Genomic DNA, 24,200 nt, shown 5'->3' on the forward strand with positions numbered 1-24,200 from the left:
ACTCCTCTAGCGGACCTATACGATTGTTACCGAGACGGAGGGCATTTAGAACGCTACTAAAAAAGAGAGGTTAGCGAGAGAAAGTCGGAGGGTAGCGAAGGACTTACGTCTAACTCTATTAAGCTACGATATTAGCGATAGTGTTTGTTACCTCCGAGGCGATAGCGCTAAAATAGACGGTTAGCGAGGGTTTTATCGCGGGAAACGGGGAATCTTACCTAGATAACAACCCCTACGGCTAGAGAGACTTAAGGGCTTTCTATACCTTAAGAACCTTAAGAAGCTCGGAGTGCTTCTCGGCGACGTTAGCGCGGGTCGCGCGGATATAGTTAGCGTAGGCTACGTAGGCTATTTAAGGACTAAATAGTTAGCGAGAGATTTAGTACGGGAATCGCGATAACTTATAGTAGGGCATAAGCAATTCTCTTACGAGCGCAATTAGCGCAAGCCCTCGAGCTAGCGGGCTTAAGAAAGTTAGCGGACCCCGCGACGAATCGAACGGGAACCTTATAGATTAGTCGGCGCAGTCTTCGCCGGAGTTATAGCAACTAATATAGTAGATTCGACGAGCTATCTAGGATAAGTTAATTTTACGAAGGGAACCGAGGAGGAAGGGGAGGGACTTACGGTATTAGTAGTAGTAGTAGTAGTAGAGATATATATAGAAAAGAAGAAGAAGAAGAAGAAAAGGGAAATATTAATATTTATAGAAAGCGATACGGAAGTAAAGGTCGCGAAAGCAATAGAAGGCGCGAGTATAAGTAAGGCGCGTTTTAGGAAGGGGTAAATAGGTAAAAGAGCGCGGTTTAGTAGTCGCGAAGAAAGTTATAGCCTTTAAAGCCTAGGATATAGCAACCCCGACCGGAAATTAGTAGAAACCCCGATCGCGAAGGAGGAAACTACGAGCGCGTTACTCTAGAGAAGCTTAGATAAGTATAGATCTAACGGATAAAGTAATAGCGATAGAAACTACGAAGGGCTTTCTATCCCCGCTAAGGAAGGGGAGGAGGACGGAGGTAATATAAAGGGCTACGCCCTAGGTAGAAAGCGCTAGCCTTAGGCATTCGGCCTACGCGACTCTAACCTACTGCTTAGCGCTTAGCGTACCGTACAAAACTATTCGGATTTACGTAGATAGACTTAGCTCTTTATCGAACCTATTAAGTCTTATATCTAGTATCTACGTACGCGTTACTTACCTATAACAAAGAAGACGCTATAGTACTAGTTAGTAAAGGTAGATTAAACTACGGTTAGTAAGTCGTTCTTACTAAGCTAGTTAAGAGGCATATAAAGAAATAGGGCAAAGAAGGCTTCTAGCGTAATATAGGCTTCGACTTTATAAGTAAGACTCGTATCCGCTACGGCACTATAAAGAAGCCGTAGGAGCGTATAGTTGTTATATATAACGAGTAGACAGATCTAGCTAAAGGCGGTACTTATATAGACTCCGGTACTAAGTTTAACGACGAGTTTAGAGACCGAATAAAGCGCATTCTAGGTACTATTTAAGAGACTAAAAAGAAGGGTTAAGATAAGCAAGAAGCGGCTAAGAAGAAGGATAAGGAAGCTATAGAGGCATAGCGTAGAAGGCGTAACTTGTCGCGGCTAAAGAAGGATAAGAAGCGAGGCCGTAGCAAGCGACAAGCGATACCTAATCTAGAAGTAGAGGGTAAATACGGCAGCGGTAGTAGTAGTAGCGACAGTAATAAATATAAAGAAAGCGAAGAAGATTATAGTAAAGATAAAGATAGGAACAAAGAAGATCTACTAGAGGTTGTATACCCTAACGTAGAGCTAGAAGAATAATTAGCTCTAACTCCTACTCGAAGTTCGCTAACTCCCTCTAGCGCGCTAATCGTACCTAGCTCGCTAGGTAAACCTCCTCCGCGGAAGGGTAAGAACTATACTAAAACAGCGGCAGCGAAGCGTAAGAGGGAGAAGAAATACCCGAGCGTTAAAGAGATATTAGCGAAGATCTAGGCGGAAGGAATCGGTAGTAGGAAGTAGAAAGCGGAAGGCGTAGTAGACGAGGAAGTAAGGAAGGAAGTTAAGCGCTTAAAGGGGGATATTAGCGATATTAAGAGCTTGCTAACGACCCTAATAAGTCGCCTACCTATACAAAATGCTAGTAGTCCTGCTCCGAGTAATCTTAATAGTGCTATAGGTAGTACTAGTACTCCTAGCTTCGATAAGGGTACGTCTCTATAGTAAGAGATAGGCTTTAACTATATAGAAATAGCTAAATTTGATACTAATCTAGAGGGCTATTTAGAGTAACTTTATCGGATATATTGTCGCAATTTAAGTATATAGCGTTGCTAGCTATAAAATAGTTAATTTTAGTCCGATTGTTACGTATAAAAGATATATTATAGCTATAATATAGATAATAAAGCGTATATATAGTTTAGTATATGTCTAAGCAATGTATAGTAAGTAAAGATAGTAGGTAGGGTATAGCTTAGCGTATATATACATTTCGGCTAAGTAAGCTTTTACCTCCGCGGAGGTCCGCGGAGCCGGCCGGACCCTCCGAGAGAGGACAATATTCTTAATCTTCTTCGTCTTATAAATCTACGCCCTCTTCTAAGATACTAGAACCGATACTAGAGCATTTAGATTAAGTGTCTTCGCTATAGTTAAAGTATAGTTAGTTATCGATAGGCTTACTACCGTATAGGTAGAGAATTTTAGCGTAGGAGGGCGGATCGGTATCGAATCTCCTATTCGTTTAATTGCTACCCCTAAGGCTCGTATATAGGTTTGTAAGCAATATAGCGACTATATAATATGCCGCTACTAGTTAATTGCTAATATATTATTATTCTTCGAGTTATAGGTATACGAATAGCCGGATTGTCTTACTAAAGCCGTATTCTATCTCTATTCTCGCCTTAGATATATACTTATTAAATATCCTCTTTAGCTTCGGCAGTTTAGTAACACTTGTTATTCTAGGCTATAGATATATAACTCTAAAGGAATAGTAGTATACTAGATCGCTATATAGATATAATCTTCGTCGTAGAAGACCGCTTCTCGTACGCTTATTAAGCATTCGTTATATACGCTTAGATATACGAGATTTATAGAATATATCCTAATCGTTCTCTTTACCTAGGTAGGGACCTATTAGTAAAGATAGTATGCTATTAGGTGTTATTATGCCTTAGAACTTGTAACTGTATCGCTTCTTATAGCTAGAGAATAATAGACGTTAATTATTATAGTATTCCGGTATAGGTGCCGGACGACAAGTTTCTCGAAATATGCTATTAATAAATTCCTAAAAATTCCCTCTCTATCTAGTATTCTTAACCTACTATACGAAGTTACGTAAGACGTAATATCGTCTTAATCGAGGGTGCTATTATATATAGGAGCTAAACTCCTTCCGAATGTGCTTAATTACTGCCCCGAAGATAGTTAATAGATAGTATAGTTTGCGACTAAAGATAAGACCGAGAATCTTCTAAGTAGACGGAAATCTAAGGTAGAAGAGAGTAAGATAGAAGGCCTATACTAGCTTGCATTTATAGCGGTTTAGCTACTTAATATCGTCTATTTAAAGTATAGTTATAAGATATAATATCTCTTCTTTATTAAATCTATCGACTCTGCGGTAATTAGCTAAGCACGGCGATAGTAAGGTCTAGCGTACTTCTAACGCTTACTTAATCTTCTATATTAACCTCGCGAAAGCGTCTTTATCGACTTACTTTATATACTACTTCGTAAACGCGTCGCTAATATTCTTAAAGACAAACTCCTATATACGGCCGTTTAAACGAATGTCGATAGGCTTACGATATAGCTATTTCCGCCGTTTGCGACGACTAAGTACGATATATACTATAGCGAGTACCTACGCTAATTCTACCTCTTCGTCGGCCTCTATAGTAGCGGCGGTACTTAGCAAAAGCTAGCAAGAACGCGAGAACGCGCCCGAGAACGCGATATCTATACGAGAACCTATACGCGCGGAAGAGACGGAAATACATGCTATACTAGGCTCTATATGGCTGTCTTGGCTTCCTATTCAGTCACTGGAGCGGCTGGTACGTGCGTTGTGGAAACAGGCTCTCCGAGTTGCGAAACCCTTCTTATGAGGCAGAGCAGAAGGCTCGTTGCTTCTCGCACAAGGCATGATGACCAGTTATGCACAGAAGGGTCATGTGGCGGACGCGCTTGTCTTCCCCGAGATCCTTCAACAGCGCAACCTGGCAACTGGAACGCGCCCACAGTACACATGCGCATCCTCTGGATGTCGCGTGATAATGTGATATCTTGTTTCACCTTCGCCTCCGCAGCCTAGACACGTACAACTCCTACGAGAGTCGGCCTCACAGCGCAATAAGGATCATGCTCGCAGGACTGCAGCCTTCCTTTGTTTGCAATAGCACCCTTCTGCCTCCATGACTGCCATGGAGCACGCGCCTTCGCCGACCAACCTCAACTCGTCGCGGCACATATCGCATATAGACACCTCGATACGCACGTCATCTTCGCCGCCTGGGCAAGTTCACGTCCAACAAGAGTCGACATCGTCTCTCAACCTGCATCGCACGACACAAGATCTGGCTGTGAAGACTCAGGCCAGTGGTCGCATGCGACCAAGCGTAGAAACAGGCAAGGCGGATGACTTCAACGAGCAGTCACCTTTATTGCCACCACGTACAAGCGAAGACATCGGAAGCATCTCAAGCTTCTCCGCAGTCAATAGTCCCGACCGCAGTGACAGCGAGACCTGGAATGCCGAGCAAGGGACACGGGAAGAAAGCAAGAGCAGCTGGTATCTGTTCCTTTTGACTCTGTCCTTCTTGGGGTGAGTCGGATGTCCAGGAGCTTCAGGCGATCAAGATCATGCTAAGAGACGTCTCAGAACTAACAGGAAAATAGTCTGCAGATAGCATGGTCTGTAGAGCTCTCAAATGGCTCACCTTATCTCCTAAGCCTCGGAGTCTCGAAGAGCCTGCTCGCCTTGGTGTGGATTGCTGGACCTTTATCAGGCACATTGGTCCAACCGTACGTGGGCATCAAATCCGACAGATGCAGGTCACGCTTCGGAAAGAGACGGCCGTTCGTGGTCGGGGGAGCTATTGCTACCATCATTTCACTCATGACTTTGGCATGGACGCAAGAGATCGTTGCAGGCTTTCTGTCGATATTTGGGGTCTCCAGAGAAAGCGAAGGGACCAAGACGACGGCAATCATACTGGCGGTGCTCATGGTATACATACTGGATTTCAGTATCAATGTCATCCAGGCTGGTATCAGAGCATTTGCAGTTGACAATGCTCCAGCTCATCAACAGGACGCGGCGAATGCCTGGGCAAGTCGAGTCACTGGAGTGGGAAACATTATAGGCTACCTCTTCGGATACACCAATCTGCCTAGATATCTCTGGTTTTTCGGCAATACGCAATTCAAAGTCCTGTGTGTCATTGCGTCTCTAGGTCTCACCAGCACAGTCACGGTTTCCAGCCTTGCCATCTCGGAACGCGATCCTCGGTTAGAAGGAAAGCCTGCAGAGCAAGAAGGAGGCGTTCTCGCCTTCTTCAAGACTCTAGGACGTTCCATGGCACGCTTACCATACCAGATCAAGGCTGTTTGCTATGTGCAACTCGCTGCGTGGATTGCATGGTTTCCATTCCTTTTCTACATCACAACCTACGTGGGACAGCTTTACGTGGACCCAATCTTTCGCGACAACCCAAACATGACTGACAAGGAGATTGATGAAGCATGGGAGCACGGCACTCGAGTGGGCACATTTGCGCTTCTGGTGTATGCAATTGTGTCATTCATTGCAAGTGTGGTGTTGCCATGGTTTGTGGCAAGCTCCTTCAAACCTCCAGAGCCAACGTCCAGGACACCAATGGCCACAACTCCGAGAACTCCTCGGACGCCAGGGCCAGTAAATGCGCACGATGTTAGCTATTTTGACCTGCGGCGCTCGAGCGTTGGTGCTGCGGCCGGTGCGGTCGACTTTGCTGATGGCCAGTCTTTGAAGGCGTCGCAAAAGTCGAATTGGCTTAGACGAATCGGTGACTATGGCGCTTGTCTTGAAATGCCATGGCTTACACTGAAACGAGCTTGGCTTCTGTCACACCTCATGTTTGCGGCCCTTACCTGGCTCACCTTCGCCGCCAACAATACGACCATAGCCACGATCCTTGTGGGGCTCATCGGCATTCCTTGGGCAATGACGATGTGGGCTCCTTTTGCACTGATCGCTGCCGAAGTCAGCAAGCGGGACAACATCCGTCGCGGCCTAATCCGACCACCTCCTACAGTAGAAGGAGAGCTACTCGCAAGAGGCGAAGATGGCAGTGATGGTGCCGATCAGGCTGGTGTCGTGCTCGGTATTCACAACGTCGCTATCGCAGCTCCTCAAGTCATTGCCACGCTGATAAGTTCGGTGATTTTCAAGGCACTGCAGAAACCAAGAGGCACACCGGGCGACGACAGTGTTGCATGGGTGCTGAGATTTGGTGGTTGTCTTGCCCTCGTGGCGGCATGGCTGACGCGGCGCGTCCACGAGGAGGGCGAGTCGGAGGGCACGAAGGCCAAATGGTGAACTGACCAAGGATAGATGTCATCTTGAACAGTGGAATGGATCTTGGTTGGGCAGAAGGTGCCTCACGGCCGAAAGCATTTACAAGTAGAAGCATTCAGCGTAAGCATCATAAACTTGCAGCATCATTCAACATGGAAGTGATACTTTTAAACAGGGAATCGTCGCTCTTGCCTCAACTGCATTTCCAGAGGTCTGTGCTTGCTGGTCAAAGCTTGGATGACTGCACCGGCCGCATTTTCGCCTTCCATTTCATCCTGATTCTCAACTTCCAAATCCACCTTCAACACACCATATCATTGACAATAGATAGCAGACTCTGACGACGGCACCAACCGACAGCCCAACATGGCTTCGCTGAAGGACTCAATACACAGCCCTCACACTACGCTAGCCTTCACCGAACGGCAAGGCGTAGAGTCAATATTCCTCGTTCTCAAGGATATCGAGAATCGACTCAGACAGAACGGTCATCGTACGACTTTCTCGGAGGATGGCATTTATCTGGTACACGGAGAAGCGAAGTCCAATGTTGAGAGTACATTGAAGGTCGAACAGCTTGTCCGCGATTTCAAGAAACGCATGATTGACGAGATCGAAAACGATGCGACGAAGACGGTTGTCAGGAAGCCACGACTGCTCGCCTGCCCGACGATCGCATCACCATCTGACTGGCAAGAGTGTAACATTTCTCGCCATGCTACAGATGGGCTGGGTTGGGATGTGAAAACTGTGGTGACGGCGAGCAAAAGAGAGAAAGTCGCGCCCGCTTCTCAACAGCTATTAGAAGAGGAAGGAAGAGATGGCCAGCATGATCTGGCCACCCATCCTTTATCTCCAGATGCCTCCAGTATCGCCGATGGCATGGGCACGCGAGATGCGACTGAGTGGCCACCACAGGAAAAGCCGAGAGTCAAGCTTCCTTCAAGCCCTGTTGAGACTTTGTCGTCTGAGATAGACCAGACCCTCTGCCACGTCTACAGTGAGCCTCTGACGACAGACGTCGACGAGATACATCAAGACAGACCACTCGACCCGATCGGCCCGAACAACCATCAGATCCCGCACATCTTGATTCAGGAACAACAAGCCAGGATTCAAGAGCTTGAAGAAGAGCTTAAGAGAGCAAATGCGGCAAGGCTTGTCGCTGAGAATAGGGCGCAGGAATTGCAAGAAGAAGCAGAGACACGTGAAGAAATTTCGCCAGCACGTCTAAATATTGAGGATCTGGCTGACGAAATCTTGGTGATCAGCACGAAGAATCGTGTCATGGAGCGCAAGCATGACCGATTGGCGGAATCTTTTGCCCAGCTACAGCAAGACCACGAGTGGCTCTCGCGACACTTGGTGAGGCTTGATTACTCAACCGCACGGATCTCGCAGACCATTAGCACCATTCAAGATGACCGCAAGACCGGAGTCGGATCTGAGCTCCTGGCACGAATGCAAACTACTGTGGAGAGACATGACAGCGAGTGGTTGCCCAACTTGGCAGACAGGCTCAGTGTGATGGAGGTCGATCTGAAAGCGTTGTGGGCTGCTCTGCATGATTATGCACCTCCGGGATCTGCATCTGGTAGCTCATCCCCATAGAGTGGCAACACGCAGCCAGATACGCCGACCACTGGCGGAAAAGATCCGAACGATTGCAAAGGATGTAATGGCGACGCGCTGGTCAAGGAGAACCAAGATGGCACTTTTATGCCTTGTCGATATTGGAGCTCTCTGGCCTAGCGGATCCGGAGAAGTAGTTGTTGCTGCTCGATGTCCGACATCGTTGCGAACGGCGAGTGTGCATTGCCTTATACTACATTGCAGAGCTTGTGTGAGCTTCATATCGATTTTCAACTTCGCATTGCGCTTCAGAACTCAGAGAATGGAGACCTACTCTTCTTTGGGCATCTAGTATTCTGCCGTTGATGCCTTTCGGTTGTTCCACGAGACGGTGTGAAGACAGGGTGGTGCCAAGCCCGTACTTTTAGACTTTCGGTTCGGAGCGGCGATCTGAGACCCTTCACTAAATTTAAAATTGAGAACCTTGCATGAAATTTGGCTGCATGTGATGTGAGTCGGCGGGCATTTTTCGAGATTCCTTTTGAGCTGCGAACTCCGCCGCATCGCTCGGAGAACAGCATTGAGACTCCGTGTGAGCCTCTGGACTGATATTCACTACGCTCTCATTTTACATTTCTCCGGGACCATGACCACGACGATCAGTACGCCAAAAGTTCTCAGTGTGATGGAACGTAGCTAATGACAGTAGGGGTCCCGTGCTCTTCAGCCAACATCGGTACGTGCTTGACAGCTGCTCAGAGATGCTTACGCTGACAAAGTAAAGGTCCTGGCTTCGATGTGATCGGTCTTGCTCTCTCCGACTGGCTTGAACTAAACGTCACAGTCAACGATCCGAAGTCCTCTGGCGCACCGCTCAATTGCAGAGTTACATATGAGGGCCAAGGTGAAGCTGGAGTCGACTTGAATCCGGAAAGGAACCTCATCACTCAGACTGCTCTTTACGTGCTCCGATGTCACGACCTAAGAGCATTCCCAACAGCAACTCATGTTCACATAAAAAATCCTATTCCCCTTGGAAGAGGTCTCGGATCTTCCGGAGCAGCAGTCGTAGGGGGCGTATCTCTTGCAAACGAAGTTGGACAGCTTGGCTTGTCGAAAGACAGGATTCTGGATTTCTGCCTGATGATTGAGCGACATCCGGATAATGTGGCTGCGGCACTTTTCGGTGGCTTCGTGGGAAGCTATTTGAAGGAGCTTGACCCCGAAGATATGAAGCGTAAGGAGATCCCACTAGCTGAAGTGCTTCCTGCTCCACAAGGAGGAGAAGACACAGGCCTCAAGCCTCCGGTGCCACCTTTCAACATTGGCAAGCACATTCGTTTCAGCTGGGCAAAGGAAATCAAGTGCATCGCCATCATTCCCGACTTCGAAGTCAAGACTGCTTTAGCGAGAGGCGCACTTCCGACAGACTATGCAAAGGCGGACGTCATTTACAATCTCCAGCGAGTAGCATTATTGACCACAGCACTTGGCCAAAGCCCACCAGATCCCGAGTTGATCTACGATGGCATGCAGGATAAGATACACCAACCATACCGCAAGAAGCTCATTCCTGGTCTGACAGAAATTCTCCAATCCGTCACGCCTACATCACATCCCGGACTGCTCGGCATCTGCCTTTCAGGCGCAGGACCAACAATTCTGGCCCTAGCCACAGAAAACTTCGACAAGATCGCGGAGCACCTAATCGAGGAATTCAAAAAGAAAGACATCAAATGCGAATACCGACTCCTCGAACCAGCCTACGACGGTCTCACCGTCTCGCACTCCACATCCTCTCCATCCCGATCAAACGACGGCATGACCTACGCCGACGCCGGAGTCTCAATCGACGCAGGCAACCAATTCGTCTCCAAAATCAAATCCGCAGTAAAATCCACCCGCCGTCCCGGCGCAGACGCAGAAATCGGCGGTTTCGGCGGCGCTCTCGACCTCAAAGCCGCCGGCTACGACGAATCCCCAATCCTCATCCAAGCCATCGACGGCGTCGGCACAAAACTCAAAATCGCCTTCGCCATGCAAGAATTCTGGCAAGTGGGTATCGACCTCGTGGCCATGAACGTCAACGATCTCGTCGTGCAAGGTGCCGAACCTTTGACTTTTATGGATTATTATGCCTGTTCGAAACTCGAGCCTGATGATGCGTTGAAATTTGTGGAGGGGGTTGCGATGGGGTGTGTGCAAGCTGGTGCGGCGCTTGTTGGTGGTGAGACGGCGGAGATGCCGGGGATGTATCAGGGCAAAGACTTTGATGCGGGAGGTGCTGCTACGGGTGCGATTCGGAGGGGACAGAAGGTTTTGCCTGATAAGGAGGGTATGGGTGAAGGGGACGTCTTACTTGGTTTGGGGAGTAGTGGTGTGCATTCGAATGGTTTTTCTTTGGCGAGGAAAATTCTGGAGAAGAAGGGACTGGATTTCCATGACCAAGCGCCGTGGGCTGAGGATAAAACCGTGGGAGCGAGTTTGCTGGAACCTACGAGGATCTACGTCAAGCCTCTTCTTGCGGCTGTGAAGAAAGGCCTACTTCTGGGAATGGCGCATATCACGGGTGGAGGTCTGGAAGACAATATTCCACGAATGCTGCCTAAGCATTTGGCTGCCGAGATTGATGCTTCTGCGTGGCCTGTGCCGGATGTGTTGATGTGGTTGAAGAAGGCTGGGGGCGTGAGCAGCAAGGAGTTCGCACGAACGTGGAATACTGGGCTTGGGATGGTGATTGCTGTGAAGGAGTCACAGGTTGCTGCTGCGACGGAGGCTTTGATCGGTGAGGGCGAGAAGGTTTACAGGGTGGGAAAGTTGGTGTCGATGCAGGGTGAGGGTGTTGTGCTCAAGAATTTTGAGCATTGGGACAGGTAGACGTTATGGGTTGAAAGCGTTTCGGTACTGTGTCTGAGAAAGCAGTGTTTTCTGGTTACGCAGTTGCGGCGTGTTGTGATTTGAAGCCGTTGCCAAGGCTCACAAGCTTCATTATCTCCGTTTCACTCCTTCCTGATTTCAGAGAAGGTTCGCGTTAGCGTGATTCGACGCGTTGACAGCGCTGAGGACAAGAAACTCAACAATTACCACCACGCGAGGTCATCCATCTGTCATAAGCTCGCCATCAAGCGCGCGGTAAGCATCCCCGATCAGAAGCATTGTAGCTCGTTGCTAACAACATCGCAGGGCAACGAGGATGGAGTGTCCGTCGCCGCTGAAAGCGCAACCCCCAAATCCAGCGCCTGTCAACCCGAGCGATACCGCCAGCATCCATGGCATTCTCAATAGACTCGAGCTCCTTGCCTTCAACATGAAGTTCCGCGGCCATGCAGTTCCATCTCGCACCATCAACATGATCAAGACTTCGAGGCAGAGTCAACTCTCCGAACGCCAGCTCGACCGTCTATACGAAGTGCGCTCCCACTGTAAAGCTTTTAGTAGAGCTGTCAAGGGCCAGCCACCGGAAGCCGACCCAGTCAAGCTCAAGGCCGATCTCGATAAGAGTCAGGAAAAGATTGTGGAAATGCGTCGCGGGATCATGGATATTCAGAAGGATGTCCAGGCCCTTCAACAGGAAAACATCCAGCAGCTTTCCCACAAACAGGGTCGTAGGGACGAAGTGGTTGATCGGGAAGAGTTTGTCGCTGAGAAAGACGAAGACGGCACGCCAACATGCATGCTCCCTTCTTCGCCCTGGATCAGGACCGATCAGGACCGAATCAGAGGATGTGGTGTTTGGAAAGCAGAGTCTGCCCCGAGGGCTGCTGCCGAGGCCGACATTGCTCTTCGTCGGGTCCTTCTGAAGACAAAAGATATGTTCCCGCCCATCATTCAACTGAGGAGGGTAGCGTCAGCCCTCGAGCTTATCGATGCAAAACACCATGCCGACTTTTATTACCGTGACCTAGACGCTGTGAGTATGACGTTGGACTGGTTGGCAAGATCGACATTGGACAGGCGGGAGGCAATGACAGCATATGCGCGCGATCTAGAAGAGCGTCGAGAGGTGCTGAAGGAGGCTGGCTTTCGAGTTCCCGAGAGTTGCGGACGATATCTCATACTGGAGGCCGCCGCTCGGCACCTACGAGAGCTGGTTTCGCAGAATCTGCATAGCTCGTTGGACATGGTCGATGCTAATAAGAAGAATGCCGAAGCGTTGGCCAGGACTAAAGCAGCATGGGATAAAGAGCTCCACAAGACTCAAAATAATCGGAAGACAACGGAGGAGACTGAAGAGGCCTAACGCAGTTGTTCAAGAATCGTGCGAGGCATGTCTGACCTGCCAGAAATTTGAAGGACCAGGCCTTGCGGGCACGTGGAAGCCGCCGACAGTGTCCGCGTCAAAGGAAGCCGCTGCATCGAGGACCATAGCATACAGCGCGCAGTTCCCAGCAGTAGCAAAGCTTATCACGTTGAAAGATGGCCCGAATAAGCTTGCGTCCATGAATTGTCGCTTGAATCTGATCGATGTCGTGTGGCCAAGAACAATTCCATATCGGGCCAAGACCACGTACGTCAGAGTTTCTGTCCGCCTGAAAATGAGGCATTCTATTTCTGCCTAAGATCTCTTGCTGTTGCACAAGTCGTCCTCCGACCTCTCATCGCTGTATTCTTGCTCCATTTGGCTAGTCTCCCGCTAACCTCATTTGGTGGAAAAATAGCGAGCTGCTCAGGTCCAGTGCAGACGACTTCTTATTAGTGACTGCACAGGCTTGCACAGTTCCCTGGTCGTGTCATGAATGGCGTGCAGAGTATTCAAGGCCACTGCGACTTGGTCTATCTGTCTGAATGTTGGCGTCGTCTAGTCACGTGCCCTGCCAGCCCGTTCACGGCGATGCTTGAAAGCTCTGCGGTTTTGTTCCTATGGCTTGGAGAATCACTTTCTTCGTCCATCTCTCCGTTTACGTCCGGGTCTTGTCGCCGGTGAAGACTTGAAAGAGGGCGATAAGGTGCGGGCCGGAATTTCGCTCGGCAGGCGTGTGAGCACTGCGATTATGAAGGTCGATTTGCAATTGTTCGCACGTTGCTGGACCTTGCTCCTCGTGAATGTAGAGATCTTTCACTTGACCTTGGCCTCTTCTCCGTCAGCGATGATGGGCGTTATTGGTGACCCTGGTGTGGCCGGCGAGACAGGCCGGCTGACGCGCTCGGTGACATCGACGTCGTCTCCCACACGCAAGACAGCTCCGCTTGGACCGGCGCATGCATACTGCCCAAATACCGGCTTGTCTAGAAGCAAAGTCAGCCGCGAGCATCTCCTTTCGTGTGCACGCCACCCACGTGGGAATAGATCATTCACTCTGCGATCCTTTGCCAATAAGCCATATAGTTGTCGATTAGTATTGATCATGCTCCCTTTCGCTAAGTCTGCATTCAAGCTCAAGCACCGAACGCATCGGAACAAGCAGCGTATAGACACCTCTTGTGCGGGATCGGCTTTCGACCGCACGGTCAGCAGATCCCATTGATCTTCGTCGTACGGTGCGGCTTCATTGCCCACATCGACATGGATATTTGGCCGGAACCTGACAATAACATCTTCGCCACGGGCGGAGGGTGGTAATCTCCTTCTCGCATCTTCCTCTGATGCTGAGGATGTGACGAGAATTGGAGCTGCATCCGCAAATCTGACTCGTTGAGGTTGCAGCTTGTCGTTGACGGCGATAGAAAGTGCTCGATATTTGTGCTTCGGCATGAAGACCGCACCTGGAATCTCTCGTTGGCCAGTGCCGCCGATATACAGAAGGCGCACAGGCTTTCCGAGGTGGAAAGTGAAGTACTTGGAGACTTCCTCGCCCATATCGATGCCCGGAGCTTTGGTACCGAAGATGCTGACTTGGTACACAGGTGCGTTGAACAAGCTCACGGGAGATGGAGTCAGTGGTAGAGTAATGGCAGCGTTCTCGTCAGCATGGATATGCGTGATGGTGAGCTTGGACCATGAACGATCAATCATGGTATGGAACAGGCCCAGATCGAAATGGTTCTTGATGGTGATATGCTCGGCGAGTCCTTGCGTCTCGCTGGTCGGCGGCTTGACCAGGACATATTGACGGTCGAAGCGAAGGCCTTCGTTGGTGATCTCTGCGGCATGGACTTCCACAGGCCGCAGAGATTTGACCGGGTAGATGAATAGCTTTGCGCGCAGCGTCAACGTTCATGCCCATGCCGAAAGACTCCTCGTGCTGACATACCCGCTTGATCTTCATCTCGGACTCGGAGCCTGCACGCCCGGTCGCATGCCGAGCCGTGAAAACGCTGGGGAAGTGAAGAACACACAATAGCGTGCAGACACCACATAACAACGTTGTCGTCGCTGAGTTCGACGCCCTTGTCGGCGTGTCCCGGGACGGTGGGGGCGGGGTGGGGGTGGGGGTGGGGCGGTGGTCGGGACCCGATGGTTGCCTCAGTCGGACTTGATTGGCCAGCGGCCCGTCTGACGACTTATTCAGCCATTCACCTGAGATATCTTCCACCCGCACAATTCACATTCCACTACGCTGGCCCATTCAGGAAGCCAGCAGCGAGCACGAGTGGCGTCGTGCTGATTGTTGTCTTGTGCTGGAGTGCGCGCGTGCCTCGCTGCAACATACCTGAATGGCGCAAGAAGCATCCGAACGGGCGTGCGACAGGTGCAGAGAGCGGCGCGTCAAGGTATTCTACGGGATTGCCAATTCAGGCTTGCGACTTCACTGACCACGTCTTGCAGTGCGATAAACGCCAGCCCACATGTCTCCGCTGCGAGAAGCTTGGCAAGCCTTGTCCTGGCTACGACAAGAAACGGAAATTCGTCGATGAAGGCATCACCTTGCGCAAGAAGTACCAGAACTCCGGCGACCATGCTTCCGGCAATGAACACGTCGCTGCACCAGTGTGTTTTCGACATCCTTCACATGTCTGCCGAGCCTCCAATGTTGACCGCTTTGTAGCACCGAGACATCACCGCTCAAGCCAGTGCCACACCAAGCACCAACTCGCCAGCAGTCAAATCGACGGCCCAAAATGCTCCAAGCGGCCCAGCAAGCCTTCCACCGAACAGGGTCGCGGGCATTGACACTGCCCGGTTTGCACAAAGCGCTGCGTCTCCCAGCACTCCATCCCATGCATTGCCCGCCCTTCCACTCGATCCTCTGACTGAAGCAATGCTGTTGGCAGACACGCCTGCTCAGATCCCCCTTGCAGATGCAGACCCTATGCTCGATGACATGTGGAAAGCCCAGACCTTCGACCCAGAGTTCTTCGACCTGCAGCCCGATGCTTATTATTCCGCAGCGGGCAACACTTGTGGATTCCTACCGAACGTGCCAGAAATCGTAGACGAAGTCGATCAGAGCGATATATTATTGAACAATTCCGTTTCAGGAACGCCCCTATCGACCGCCATAATATCAGGATCTTATTCTGATAGCCAGTATGTTGTCTTTGACCGCGTCTTGTATACCAGTGCTGACCTCGTCTGACATAGTAATTTGTGGGCTCCCGAGTCACAACTCACGACCAGCGCCCTTATAACACATGAACGCGACCATGAGATGGCTTACCTGATCAGGCATTTCACAGAATCGATAGGTCCTTGGTAGGTGGCTCATGATCGAGGCGCCGACCGCCATTGCTGACCTCGTCTCAGGATGGACCTGTTTGATAGAGACAAGCACTTCACCCATCTAGTGCCTCTGAAAGCGCTTCGAGATGCGTTGCTGCGCAATGCTATTGCCGCCGTCGCAGCGAAGCAACTCGGACGAACCAAAGGCACTAAGCCTTTTACCTACCAACAGTCACAGAAGCCATCAGCAATGGAAGTGCTGGAAGATAGCAACGTCGACTGGTTCTATAAGGCCGCGAATTATTACGACAAAGCCATTGCCTTCTCACGCCAATATCTCCAAGCTGTCTCGGGTGGTTTGAGCAATCCGCCCAGTCCAGATGCGCAGATGGCCGCTTCGATGGCCAATTCAGATGACTTGATTGTGGCTGTGTCCATCTTCTCACTTTATGAATCCTTGGACAATTTTGACACCGGCTGGCTGCAGCATCTGGCAGGTCTGAAGTCTCTTCTGAAAGCTATGAGTCCTTCGCAGCAGATGGAGAACCAGGTTTCACCTTCGCTTACAGTAGGGCGACTTGCATCATTCTGGAATTTTGCAAGGGCAGACTATCAAGCTGCATACCTCAATCGGCAGACGACGCTTCTTGACACCGACGACATGGCGCTTTGGAATAGTTGCGGGCTGGAGGTGCAGCACGACGGGTCCTTGTACAAATCGCCTGAACATATCAAAGACGATCCAAGGCACTGTCGCGTGCTTGCAGAGCTGGTGGCACACACCTTGCTCTGGCTAGTGCTCCGCGTTATGAACTACCTCACCAGTGATGAAAACTCGACAGCGAGACAAAGCCAATGGGAACAGCTCTCCCGGCAGCTCGATCACTGGTACGGGAACTTACCAGCTACCTTCCAGCCTGTCGCGCAGATCCGGCATCCAGCTTCTGGTCGGACTTCGCGGTCGCAATTGACAGAGGCATTCTTCAGCATCGATGTGTGTGCTGCTTCTTTGCAACTGTACCACTTTGCACGAATATTGCTGCTGCTGCACCGACCCATCAACGTGGAAAGGAGCGCGTTTAGGAATAGGCTCAAGGCGTATCGAGAGGTATCCACGGAAGCGATTCGACATGCTCACGAGATCATCGGGATTGCTCTTGGTCGTCCACAGCCGGCGATTCGTGTTGAAATGCTCCTCCCTCTTTCTACTGCCGGCGCGTGCCTCGAAGAAAACGATGAACGTAAGGCAGTGCTGGAACTTCTCCGGGCCATTGAAAAGGATACCGGATGCGCCACGGGACTTCGATGCCGGGAGTTAATGCAGGAATGGGGCTGGACTGTTGAACCAGAGGGCATAGCATGAGCTTTTCACACGCCACACGCCAGGCCATCATCAGAAGCTGTCTCACCTTCATCACATCCACAATCTCGTGCTGGTGAAAGTCTGAGGCGCTCCAGCACGATTCAAGCATGAGCGGACAACCGCCTTCCCGACGGCATGGTGGTCCTAAGGATTCGGCATCTCGAGTCTGGACTCCACACCAGCACGCGATGCAAAACTGCCGTCAGCCACCCGCATCGGCCGAAGCTTTCATTGGCGGACCCTGAGTGCACACTAATAGATGTTTGCAGAAGGCTGGATGAGACAACGACAGCGTATCCGCTGTAAGACACTCACTACTGCTCGCCGTCTGCAGTAGTTCTGCATGACGGTTGCGTGTTGTACACGAGAGTCATGGCACGGCGCGGCGCACGAACGAGTGGCGGTTGACCTATCCTCGAAACATCGTCTACAATCATGCAACTCGGCATCAGCAATAATGACATTTCTGGTCTAAGGAGCGAACGAGTTCATTACGAACGAAATCCACTAATCACACCTCTCAAAACGAAAGTATCCGACCCCCAGCAAATATCCTTACTGTCCAAGAATGCTCTTTTCACTCCCATCATTTCTTGCATATTGCCAAACACTTCTTCGAAGCATCAACAAGCGCCGGAGGCAGAAGGGGATAGTACTGCTCAATATCCCCAATTTCCGCCTCCTGCATGCCTGCATTCAAATTATCCCCATCCGCGACCTGCTGCAACACTGCTGTGATGCCCCCATCTTCGGAATTAAATGTGGCAATGGTGGTTGCCTTCTCGCACTTCTCTGAGTCGTTGATCTGCCAATGAATGCTTCCTTGAGGAAAAAGTGTGCCCTGGAATCGACTCAGCGTGCCATTGATAGTACCAAGAGGCTTCGCCGCATCGGACGGATTTATCGTGCTCTCGAACATAGCACCGAATCCCACTTCGCCCTCAATGACGGCGAAGAACTCATTGGCACGTGGATGAACGTGCGGGAAAAAGATGCCACAAGGTCCGAGCGTGGCAATCGAGAAGCTTATGCCGGAGTCGATGAGTAGGGGGAAGTTGTCAATGAAGGCCTACGGGACCGCTCAGCGTTGTTCTTTGAGACTTGAAACGACTTGACACTCACCCTGGACACAGCACCTCCCTCACCACCAGGAACCGGATACTGTTCGTTGAAGTCGAATACTGTAGCCTTGACGACATCACCGCCATCCAGAATGTCGTGGAACTGCTCGAGCTTGGTGCCGTCCGTCTTAAGCTTGGCAATCAACGCCTTGTTGTCGTCCGAAGCCTCGGCGCGTTTCATGGGACTTGCTGATGCAAGCAGTGCACTGTGTGCGACTACGGCCCATAGCATCTTCATGGTCTTGCTCTCTGGATTTCGCAGGAAGTATGGATGGAATTGTGACCAAGCTTGATTTGAAAGGAGATGATGGCGAAGGACAAGAAGGAGCGGACGATGTCCTCTATATACTCCACTGCGACCACCGACGGAGAGCCCTTGATGAAGTGGCAAGCTGAGGTCTCTTGCGGACTCAGTCGGGAGGCTATGAGGCTGAAGGAATGCTGACATCTTGGCGTCAACGCACACGTGAGGCAGAACGTAAACGAGAACGCGAACGACAAGGATATTAAGCATCATTCTTGGCTAGGGTTTGGGCCCGTCCTTCATCATGCTGACTTTTCTATTTCCACGTCGGGACGCTTTCGATACTTCGAAGCGAACGATAATGACTATACACCATCCTAGCGATGTGCAAGAATTCCAATTGATGACACCAAGCCGGAACACATCCTAGGTAGTGGTTGCCTGCACACTCACAGCACTTCGCAAGGTCGAAGGCGCATGCATCTGCAAATGCAAATGCAAATGCAAATCAGTATTGGTACCGGCCGCATGCGTCATCAGAACGGCCATCCTCGAAGCATCATGCGTCGTAATCAGCTACGCGAAAGAGCTATAAAGCGTTCAACCAATCTCTCATGAGGGCACTCATCTTTGCATCCCTTCGACAACCAAACAAATATGCATTTGACACTTTCCGCTCTGGCCGCAGCATTGACGCTGCAAAGTCAGCTATGCTTTGCGCAGCCAACAAGAACACCCAACTCGCCTGTTGACAAGGACGACTTCAAAAGCGCAATCGTCAACATCAAGAATGCGATCTGGCATTTGCCGCGGAGTGGCCCAGCCATGTGTGTCTCCGGAATAGTGGAAGTCAACGCTGCGACACCTAAGAACCTGGTTTTCGACTATGAGCTCCCAAAGAACCAATCGCAGGCCGCTGAGTGGACTGTGGATGGACTTACTGCAAGCTCTGGCCTTCCGGATTCAGTCATCACGGGTACGCAGAATGTTGAAGGCACGTTTGATATCGGTGCAACTCTGTGTCTTCCAAATAACAACACAAAGCCATCGACCGTCCAGATCCTGACGCATGGTTTTGGTTTCGATCGCTACTACTGGGTGAGAAGGCTCCACCCTGTTGGCCACGTTGGCATGAGACTAACTGTCAACAGGACTTTGCTCCAGGATATAGCTGGGTGGATATTGCCGCCCAGCACGGCTTTGCAACGTGAGTCGCTCCACAAAGTCCGCGATACCGCAGCAACAGCTAACACTTACGCAGCCTCTACTATGACCGCCTCGGCGTCGGCGAGTCAGATACACCAGATGCTCTCAACATCGTGCAAGCACCGCTTGAAGTTGAAATCGCCCATCACCTCATCTCAATGCTCAAATCCGGATACTTCGGCCTCGAATTCTCCAAAGTCGTAGGCGTTGGCCACTCGTTCGGCAGTGGTATCACGCAGGGCGTCACAACACAATACCCACAAGACCTCAACGCCGCAATCTTAACCGGCTTCTCCCTAAACACAACAGGCCGAAACTCCTTCCTCGCGGCCCTCAATCTCGAAATAGCCTCACTCAACGCCCCTTACCGCTTCGCTTCAACTCCCCCCGGGTACCTCGTCTCTTCCACCATAGTATCCCAACAAATCGCCTTCTTCAAATCCCCCGGCTTCGACCCGGCCATCCTCCATTCCGTCGAATCTTCAAAAGCTACCGGCACGATCGGAGAATTTTTCAGTTTGGGCGTCGTCGTTGCGCCCGCGACTGAATTCGAGGGGCCGGTGGCTGTGATCAATGGTGTCAATGATTTACCTTTTTGCGCGGGGGATTGTAGGTATCCTGTGGATCTGGCGGAGGCGGTACTGCCTGTGCTTTATCCGGCGGCGAAAAATAAGGATACGTATCTTGCTCCCAATGCGGGTCATGGGTTGAATCAACATTATACTGCGGGTAGGGCTTTTGTGTTTGCGCAGGAGTTTTTGGAGAAAGTGTTGTAGGAGTGGGTTTGAGGTTCGGGAGGGTGTTTTAGAGATAGATAAGAGAGATATTTTCCGGCTAGGTTTCTAACTGTCTCGACCGTGTGCTAATTTTTCACGAGTTATAGTTAGATAAATTTCTAACTCGCCTTTAAATCGACTCGCAATCCTATACTTAAGGTCTAGTTTATTCCCGATATCTGCCTCCCTAGTAGAATAGAGCTAGAGGATATCTTAGCGATAGGGGGGGGGGGGGGGGAGATTCAGTTGTTATAGGGAGAGAACTACATTTTTTTGGTACTTTCACACGTGTGTAATATACAAAAAGTCGAAAAAAACAAAAAATTCCAAAATTCAAATTTGTGTTTTTTTTTCTCTGAAGTAAATAGAAATCATTCCATCCTCCTTCCTTCCTTCCTTCCTTTCCTATTATCATCATCTCAGTCGACTGACATGTCGTCTTCCCTAGCGTCGACTCATTGTAATTAGTCGATGGGAATGATATAGTCGTCGACCGCTTCAGCTCCGTGACGCTTGTCGATGGGAATAATATAATCCTCGACCGCTTCAGCACCGTGACGCTTTTCGATGGCCTCAGCACCGTGACGCTTGTCGATGGGAATGATATAGTCCTCCACGGCTTCAGCACGCTTGTCGACGCGTGCAATAATGGGCGCAAGCTGAGAAGGAATTCGAGAGTCAGCATGATACTTGATGATATTGTGGTGGCGGCGGCGGCAATCAAACCCCAATAGCCGCGCCGAAAGCACCTGATGACAGGGCAATCAGAAGCCAGGCAGCGTAGTTCTTGTGCATGGTGGTTGCGTGATGTTCAAAATAGTCTTGTCTTGGTCGTGGATTTTCCGCTCTCCGTCTCTGAAAAAGGGTAAGGTGAAGTCGCCGATGGAGGTCTTCTTCTAAATCAATTGGACCTCTTGCCGTCATTTTACGCTTGGTGCCTGAACAGTAATGGCGCCGCCATGTCACGGTTGGCGCCTGAGCAGTAATGGCGCCGCCAATACAGATGCGCCTGGAGTCGGTGTCGATGCACGTAGCACGCGCCAAACCACTAGGCGCCTATGCGTACCTGAAGCTTTCTTTTTGCCCCCTGCTCTAATGGCGATTCGATGGGTTTCGCTTATCACATGGGTAGCGTATGTTCCTCTGGCTTATGAATGATGCGATTCAAATACCTCCATCCTCTACCTCAGCCGAGTCAGCAAACGTCCGCATCACCATTCTTCATCTCCCAACATAGACGGGGCAAAAATGGACTCACTAGTAGCGGTGGCATTGTTGCGCGCGCCAGCGCCTAAGCAGCGCCTGCTATCCTTGGAAAGGAAGTAACCTTTACTAGGACAAATACTCTCGTGATAGCGCACGTCATGACCGTCAAACTGTGTATTCATGTCGCTTACGAGAATAGTAGTATGATGTTTGTGCTCGGGAGTAATTCTTTCCAGCTTCGCCACTCTACAGGAGAGCCTGACGATGATGGTCTGTCTACTTCATGCCAGGATAAGGTCAGCAATCTTTTGAGATCCTGCATTGCCGGCAGCTTAGAGGCTGCCATTGCGGCCTTAAAGAATTCTCGCTGTGCGCCTATCGCTACAGCGCCAGCAACGCAGAATGGCCAGGGTAAACTCTGCGACTCCATTATGCTTTTGTGCATTTCCCATGCAGCGATGAAGCGATCGACGCTTTCTTGCACTTCGGGTGCGCGTATAGATCCTCCGGAGACGGTGAGATGGAGTTCGATCAAAATTGCCCTGAGGAAGATGTAGGTCCTCACGTGTGCGGTGCGCGAGCTCTTCGAAGATAGAGCAGCTAGAGTTTCTACACCAGGTGACGTAAGAGGCGATGATAGTCTCACAGACAAGCCTTGCATTGCTTTCTCAATGCTGCATTCTATATCATTGGCTTTGTCAAGTAGGTTCCGATAGCTGAGCTCGCTACGCGTCTGCCGCTCTCGCTTCCATTCGTCCAGGGCCATGATATCGAGAAGAATACTGAGCGCTTTCCCATCACACATGGTGGTGGCGAAGAACACGGCCGAGAAGTCCACAAAAGAGAGAAGTTTCTGGTAGGTAGCGGCTGCCGGAGCCGCCTTGCGCTGGATCGAGCAGGAGATCGCATCGTTCCAGATGAGCAGCGAACAGAAACAGTATGCTGCCTGGGTCTCCAAATATGTATGGTCGATGCCATCTGCAGTGGGCTCGGGAGCCCGAAAATAAGCAGATGCAGAAGTTTTGTGCTGCAGATGAGAAGGACATGGCACTGCCTGCTCTTGATGATCTGATGTGTTATTCAAGCTCGACGCGGCAAGGTCCAGGTACGATTGACAGTCGGGCAAACACTGAAATTGGGACTATTGAAAAGCGCAAGCACACAACGATCAGCTTGGATTGTTGCAGAAAGATGGTGTTCGTGGCGTCCAAGTAGCGCATGGGAAAGACATACCTCGAGATGAGCCAGGTGCGTCGCCACAATGAGATCCTCGCCAAGGACAGCGATTGAGCCTGCCTGCAGCTCTGCAAAAATCTGTATGGCATATGCGTGGTGCTTATGAGCGACTTGTAGTGTGCTTCGAAAGGGCTCGCTACCCGAGACGAATTGGGAAGACTCTCGTAGTGCAGCCATGCTGAGGGAGCATTGCAGAAAGGCGCGGGAGCGACCTAGGAGATGTAATAGCCAACCTCTGCTTGAGTCTCGGGTGCCCAGTTTAGGACTGTAGTAGTCGAGGAAACGCATGACGAGGTCGTATTCACGGCTCAGAGTCTCTTGCTGATGCTCATCTGGAAGAGCAGGGCCGCGTGAGACAATCAAGTTCGCCAGGTCGGCCTGGACGCCGTGTATACCGACAGGATCATGGTTTTGTATGCGGGCGGACGGGCCGGACAACGAGGCTTGGTGCGACGAATCGTGCAAAGCGCTTGGCACGAAAGGTGTTCCGGAGTGCGAAGACAGCAAGTTCGAGAAATCGAACACGGTGTCGAGATCCATAGAGGGGTGGCTCTGGTGCGGCTGATCAGTGTCAGTAGCAGCGGTAGAGTAGCCTAGCGGCGACAATGGCCACGAGGGTACGTCGGATTCGGTAGGTGTGATGAGGATGGCACCGGCATCATCCGAGGGGCCTATCGGTGAGTTCAGGGCTGATAATAATGCACCATCCCCATCTCCACCGTCACGGCTGCTAATTTGTCGAGACTGCCGGCGCGAGGAGAGAGCTAGTCTGGCAGCCTCGCGCTTCTCCTTGACGCCTTTGTCCTTCCAGTCGGGCTTGGGGCCGTAGCCGTGACAGAAGACGTCCCGCTCTACGCAATTGAGGCAAGGCGGTCCATCCTCGAAGCACTTTTTGCGCCGCAGCCGACACGTCCAGCAGCCGCGTTTGGATCGTTGTTGCTGCTGTTGCGTGGCAGACATAGTGGTTTATATTTATTGCTGTGCTGGCGTCTTGGACGTTTTCTGCATCGAAACAGGATGTGTCAGACGCAGCTGGTCAGGGACAGCACGGTGAGTGTTGGCCCTGCCCCTGAAGACGGTAGTCCACACGGCCATAAGAATAGCCACTGTCACCGCTGTGCAGACTTCTTTGGACCAGATATACAGCACGATTAAGCGAGATGGCGGACGGGGGTAATCCCCGTAAACGGCAGCTAGCTTGAAAGCGTTAGACGTAGACTTTTTAAAGGTACGGATAATTCCTTTAGGCAGTACGCTAGCTTTGACCAGTTAGATCCCGTTTCCAGGGATCACCGCCGTCCGCCATCTCGCTTAATCGTGCTGTATAGTCTTGTTGTTACGATGCTGGTGTGACCACGAACTCATCCTCCCTGC

At 50.7% G+C, this 24,200-nt stretch overlaps 9 protein-coding genes across 9 annotated transcripts; 5 read left to right on the top strand and 4 right to left on the bottom strand.

Moving 5' to 3' along the window:
• Positions 1-4,778: 4,778 nt before the first annotated feature.
• MYCFIDRAFT_116083 (uncharacterized protein) lies at positions 4,779-6,541 on the top strand (the record flags this gene model as incomplete). The annotated part of the gene is made up of 2 exons (XM_007929152.1): positions 4,779-4,828; positions 4,903-6,541. Coding segments are annotated over 2 exons (1,689 nt in total), but the record flags the coding sequence as incomplete, so codon positions are not given.
• A 387-nt stretch (positions 6,542-6,928) lies between these two features.
• MYCFIDRAFT_175358 (uncharacterized protein) lies at positions 6,929-8,314 on the top strand (the record flags this gene model as incomplete). The annotated part of the gene is made up of 2 exons (XM_007929153.1): positions 6,929-8,156; positions 8,193-8,314. The coding sequence occupies 2 exons, from the start codon at positions 6,929-6,931 to the stop codon at positions 8,312-8,314; spliced, it is 1,350 nt and encodes a 449-aa protein (XP_007927344.1).
• A 519-nt stretch (positions 8,315-8,833) lies between these two features.
• On the top strand, positions 8,834-11,011 carry MYCFIDRAFT_32735 (uncharacterized protein; the record flags this gene model as incomplete). The annotated part of the gene is made up of 2 exons (XM_007928775.1): positions 8,834-8,870; positions 8,919-11,011. The coding sequence occupies 2 exons, from the start codon at positions 8,834-8,836 to the stop codon at positions 11,009-11,011; spliced, it is 2,130 nt and encodes a 709-aa protein (XP_007926966.1).
• Positions 11,012-13,190: 2,179 nt separating this feature from the next.
• Positions 13,191-14,340, bottom strand: MYCFIDRAFT_78781 (uncharacterized protein; the record flags this gene model as incomplete). Its single annotated transcript, XM_007928980.1, has 3 exons — positions 13,191-13,360; positions 13,412-14,267; positions 14,326-14,340. The coding sequence occupies 3 exons, from the start codon at positions 14,338-14,340 to the stop codon at positions 13,191-13,193; spliced, it is 1,041 nt and encodes a 346-aa protein (XP_007927171.1).
• A 388-nt stretch (positions 14,341-14,728) lies between these two features.
• MYCFIDRAFT_138994 (uncharacterized protein) lies at positions 14,729-17,037 on the top strand (the record flags this gene model as incomplete). The annotated part of the gene is made up of 5 exons (XM_007929154.1): positions 14,729-14,785; positions 14,841-15,006; positions 15,068-15,453; positions 15,616-15,707; positions 15,759-17,037. 5 exons carry the CDS (start codon positions 14,729-14,731, stop codon positions 17,035-17,037), a joined length of 1,980 nt encoding a protein of 659 aa, XP_007927345.1.
• Positions 17,038-17,623: 586 nt separating this feature from the next.
• Positions 17,624-18,396, bottom strand: MYCFIDRAFT_78779 (uncharacterized protein; the record flags this gene model as incomplete). The annotated part of the gene is made up of 2 exons (XM_007928979.1): positions 17,624-18,106; positions 18,160-18,396. 2 exons carry the CDS (start codon positions 18,394-18,396, stop codon positions 17,624-17,626), a joined length of 720 nt encoding a protein of 239 aa, XP_007927170.1.
• An 831-nt stretch (positions 18,397-19,227) lies between these two features.
• Positions 19,228-20,384, top strand: MYCFIDRAFT_32930 (uncharacterized protein; the record flags this gene model as incomplete). Its single annotated transcript, XM_007928781.1, has 3 exons — positions 19,228-19,518; positions 19,554-19,609; positions 19,664-20,384. The coding sequence occupies 3 exons, from the start codon at positions 19,228-19,230 to the stop codon at positions 20,382-20,384; spliced, it is 1,068 nt and encodes a 355-aa protein (XP_007926972.1).
• Positions 20,385-20,616: 232 nt separating this feature from the next.
• MYCFIDRAFT_211454 (uncharacterized protein) lies at positions 20,617-21,229 on the bottom strand. The gene is made up of 2 exons (XM_007929155.1): positions 21,111-21,229; positions 20,617-21,043 (listed from the first exon to the last, which is right to left on the bottom strand). Exons 1-2 carry the CDS (start codon positions 21,177-21,179, stop codon positions 20,849-20,851), a joined length of 264 nt encoding a protein of 87 aa, XP_007927346.1. The 5' UTR covers positions 21,180-21,229; the 3' UTR covers positions 20,617-20,848.
• Positions 21,230-21,783: 554 nt separating this feature from the next.
• Positions 21,784-23,762, bottom strand: MYCFIDRAFT_116413 (uncharacterized protein; the record flags this gene model as incomplete). Its single annotated transcript, XM_007929156.1, has 3 exons — positions 21,784-22,731; positions 22,824-23,419; positions 23,552-23,762. Coding segments are annotated over 3 exons (1,755 nt in total), but the record flags the coding sequence as incomplete, so codon positions are not given.
• Between the last annotated feature and the right edge of the window lie 438 nt (positions 23,763-24,200).

Source organism: Pseudocercospora fijiensis, assembly GCF_000340215.1.
Source record: "Pseudocercospora fijiensis CIRAD86 unplaced genomic scaffold MYCFIscaffold_5, whole genome shotgun sequence".
NCBI lineage: Eukaryota > Fungi > Ascomycota > Dothideomycetes > Mycosphaerellales > Mycosphaerellaceae > Pseudocercospora > Pseudocercospora fijiensis.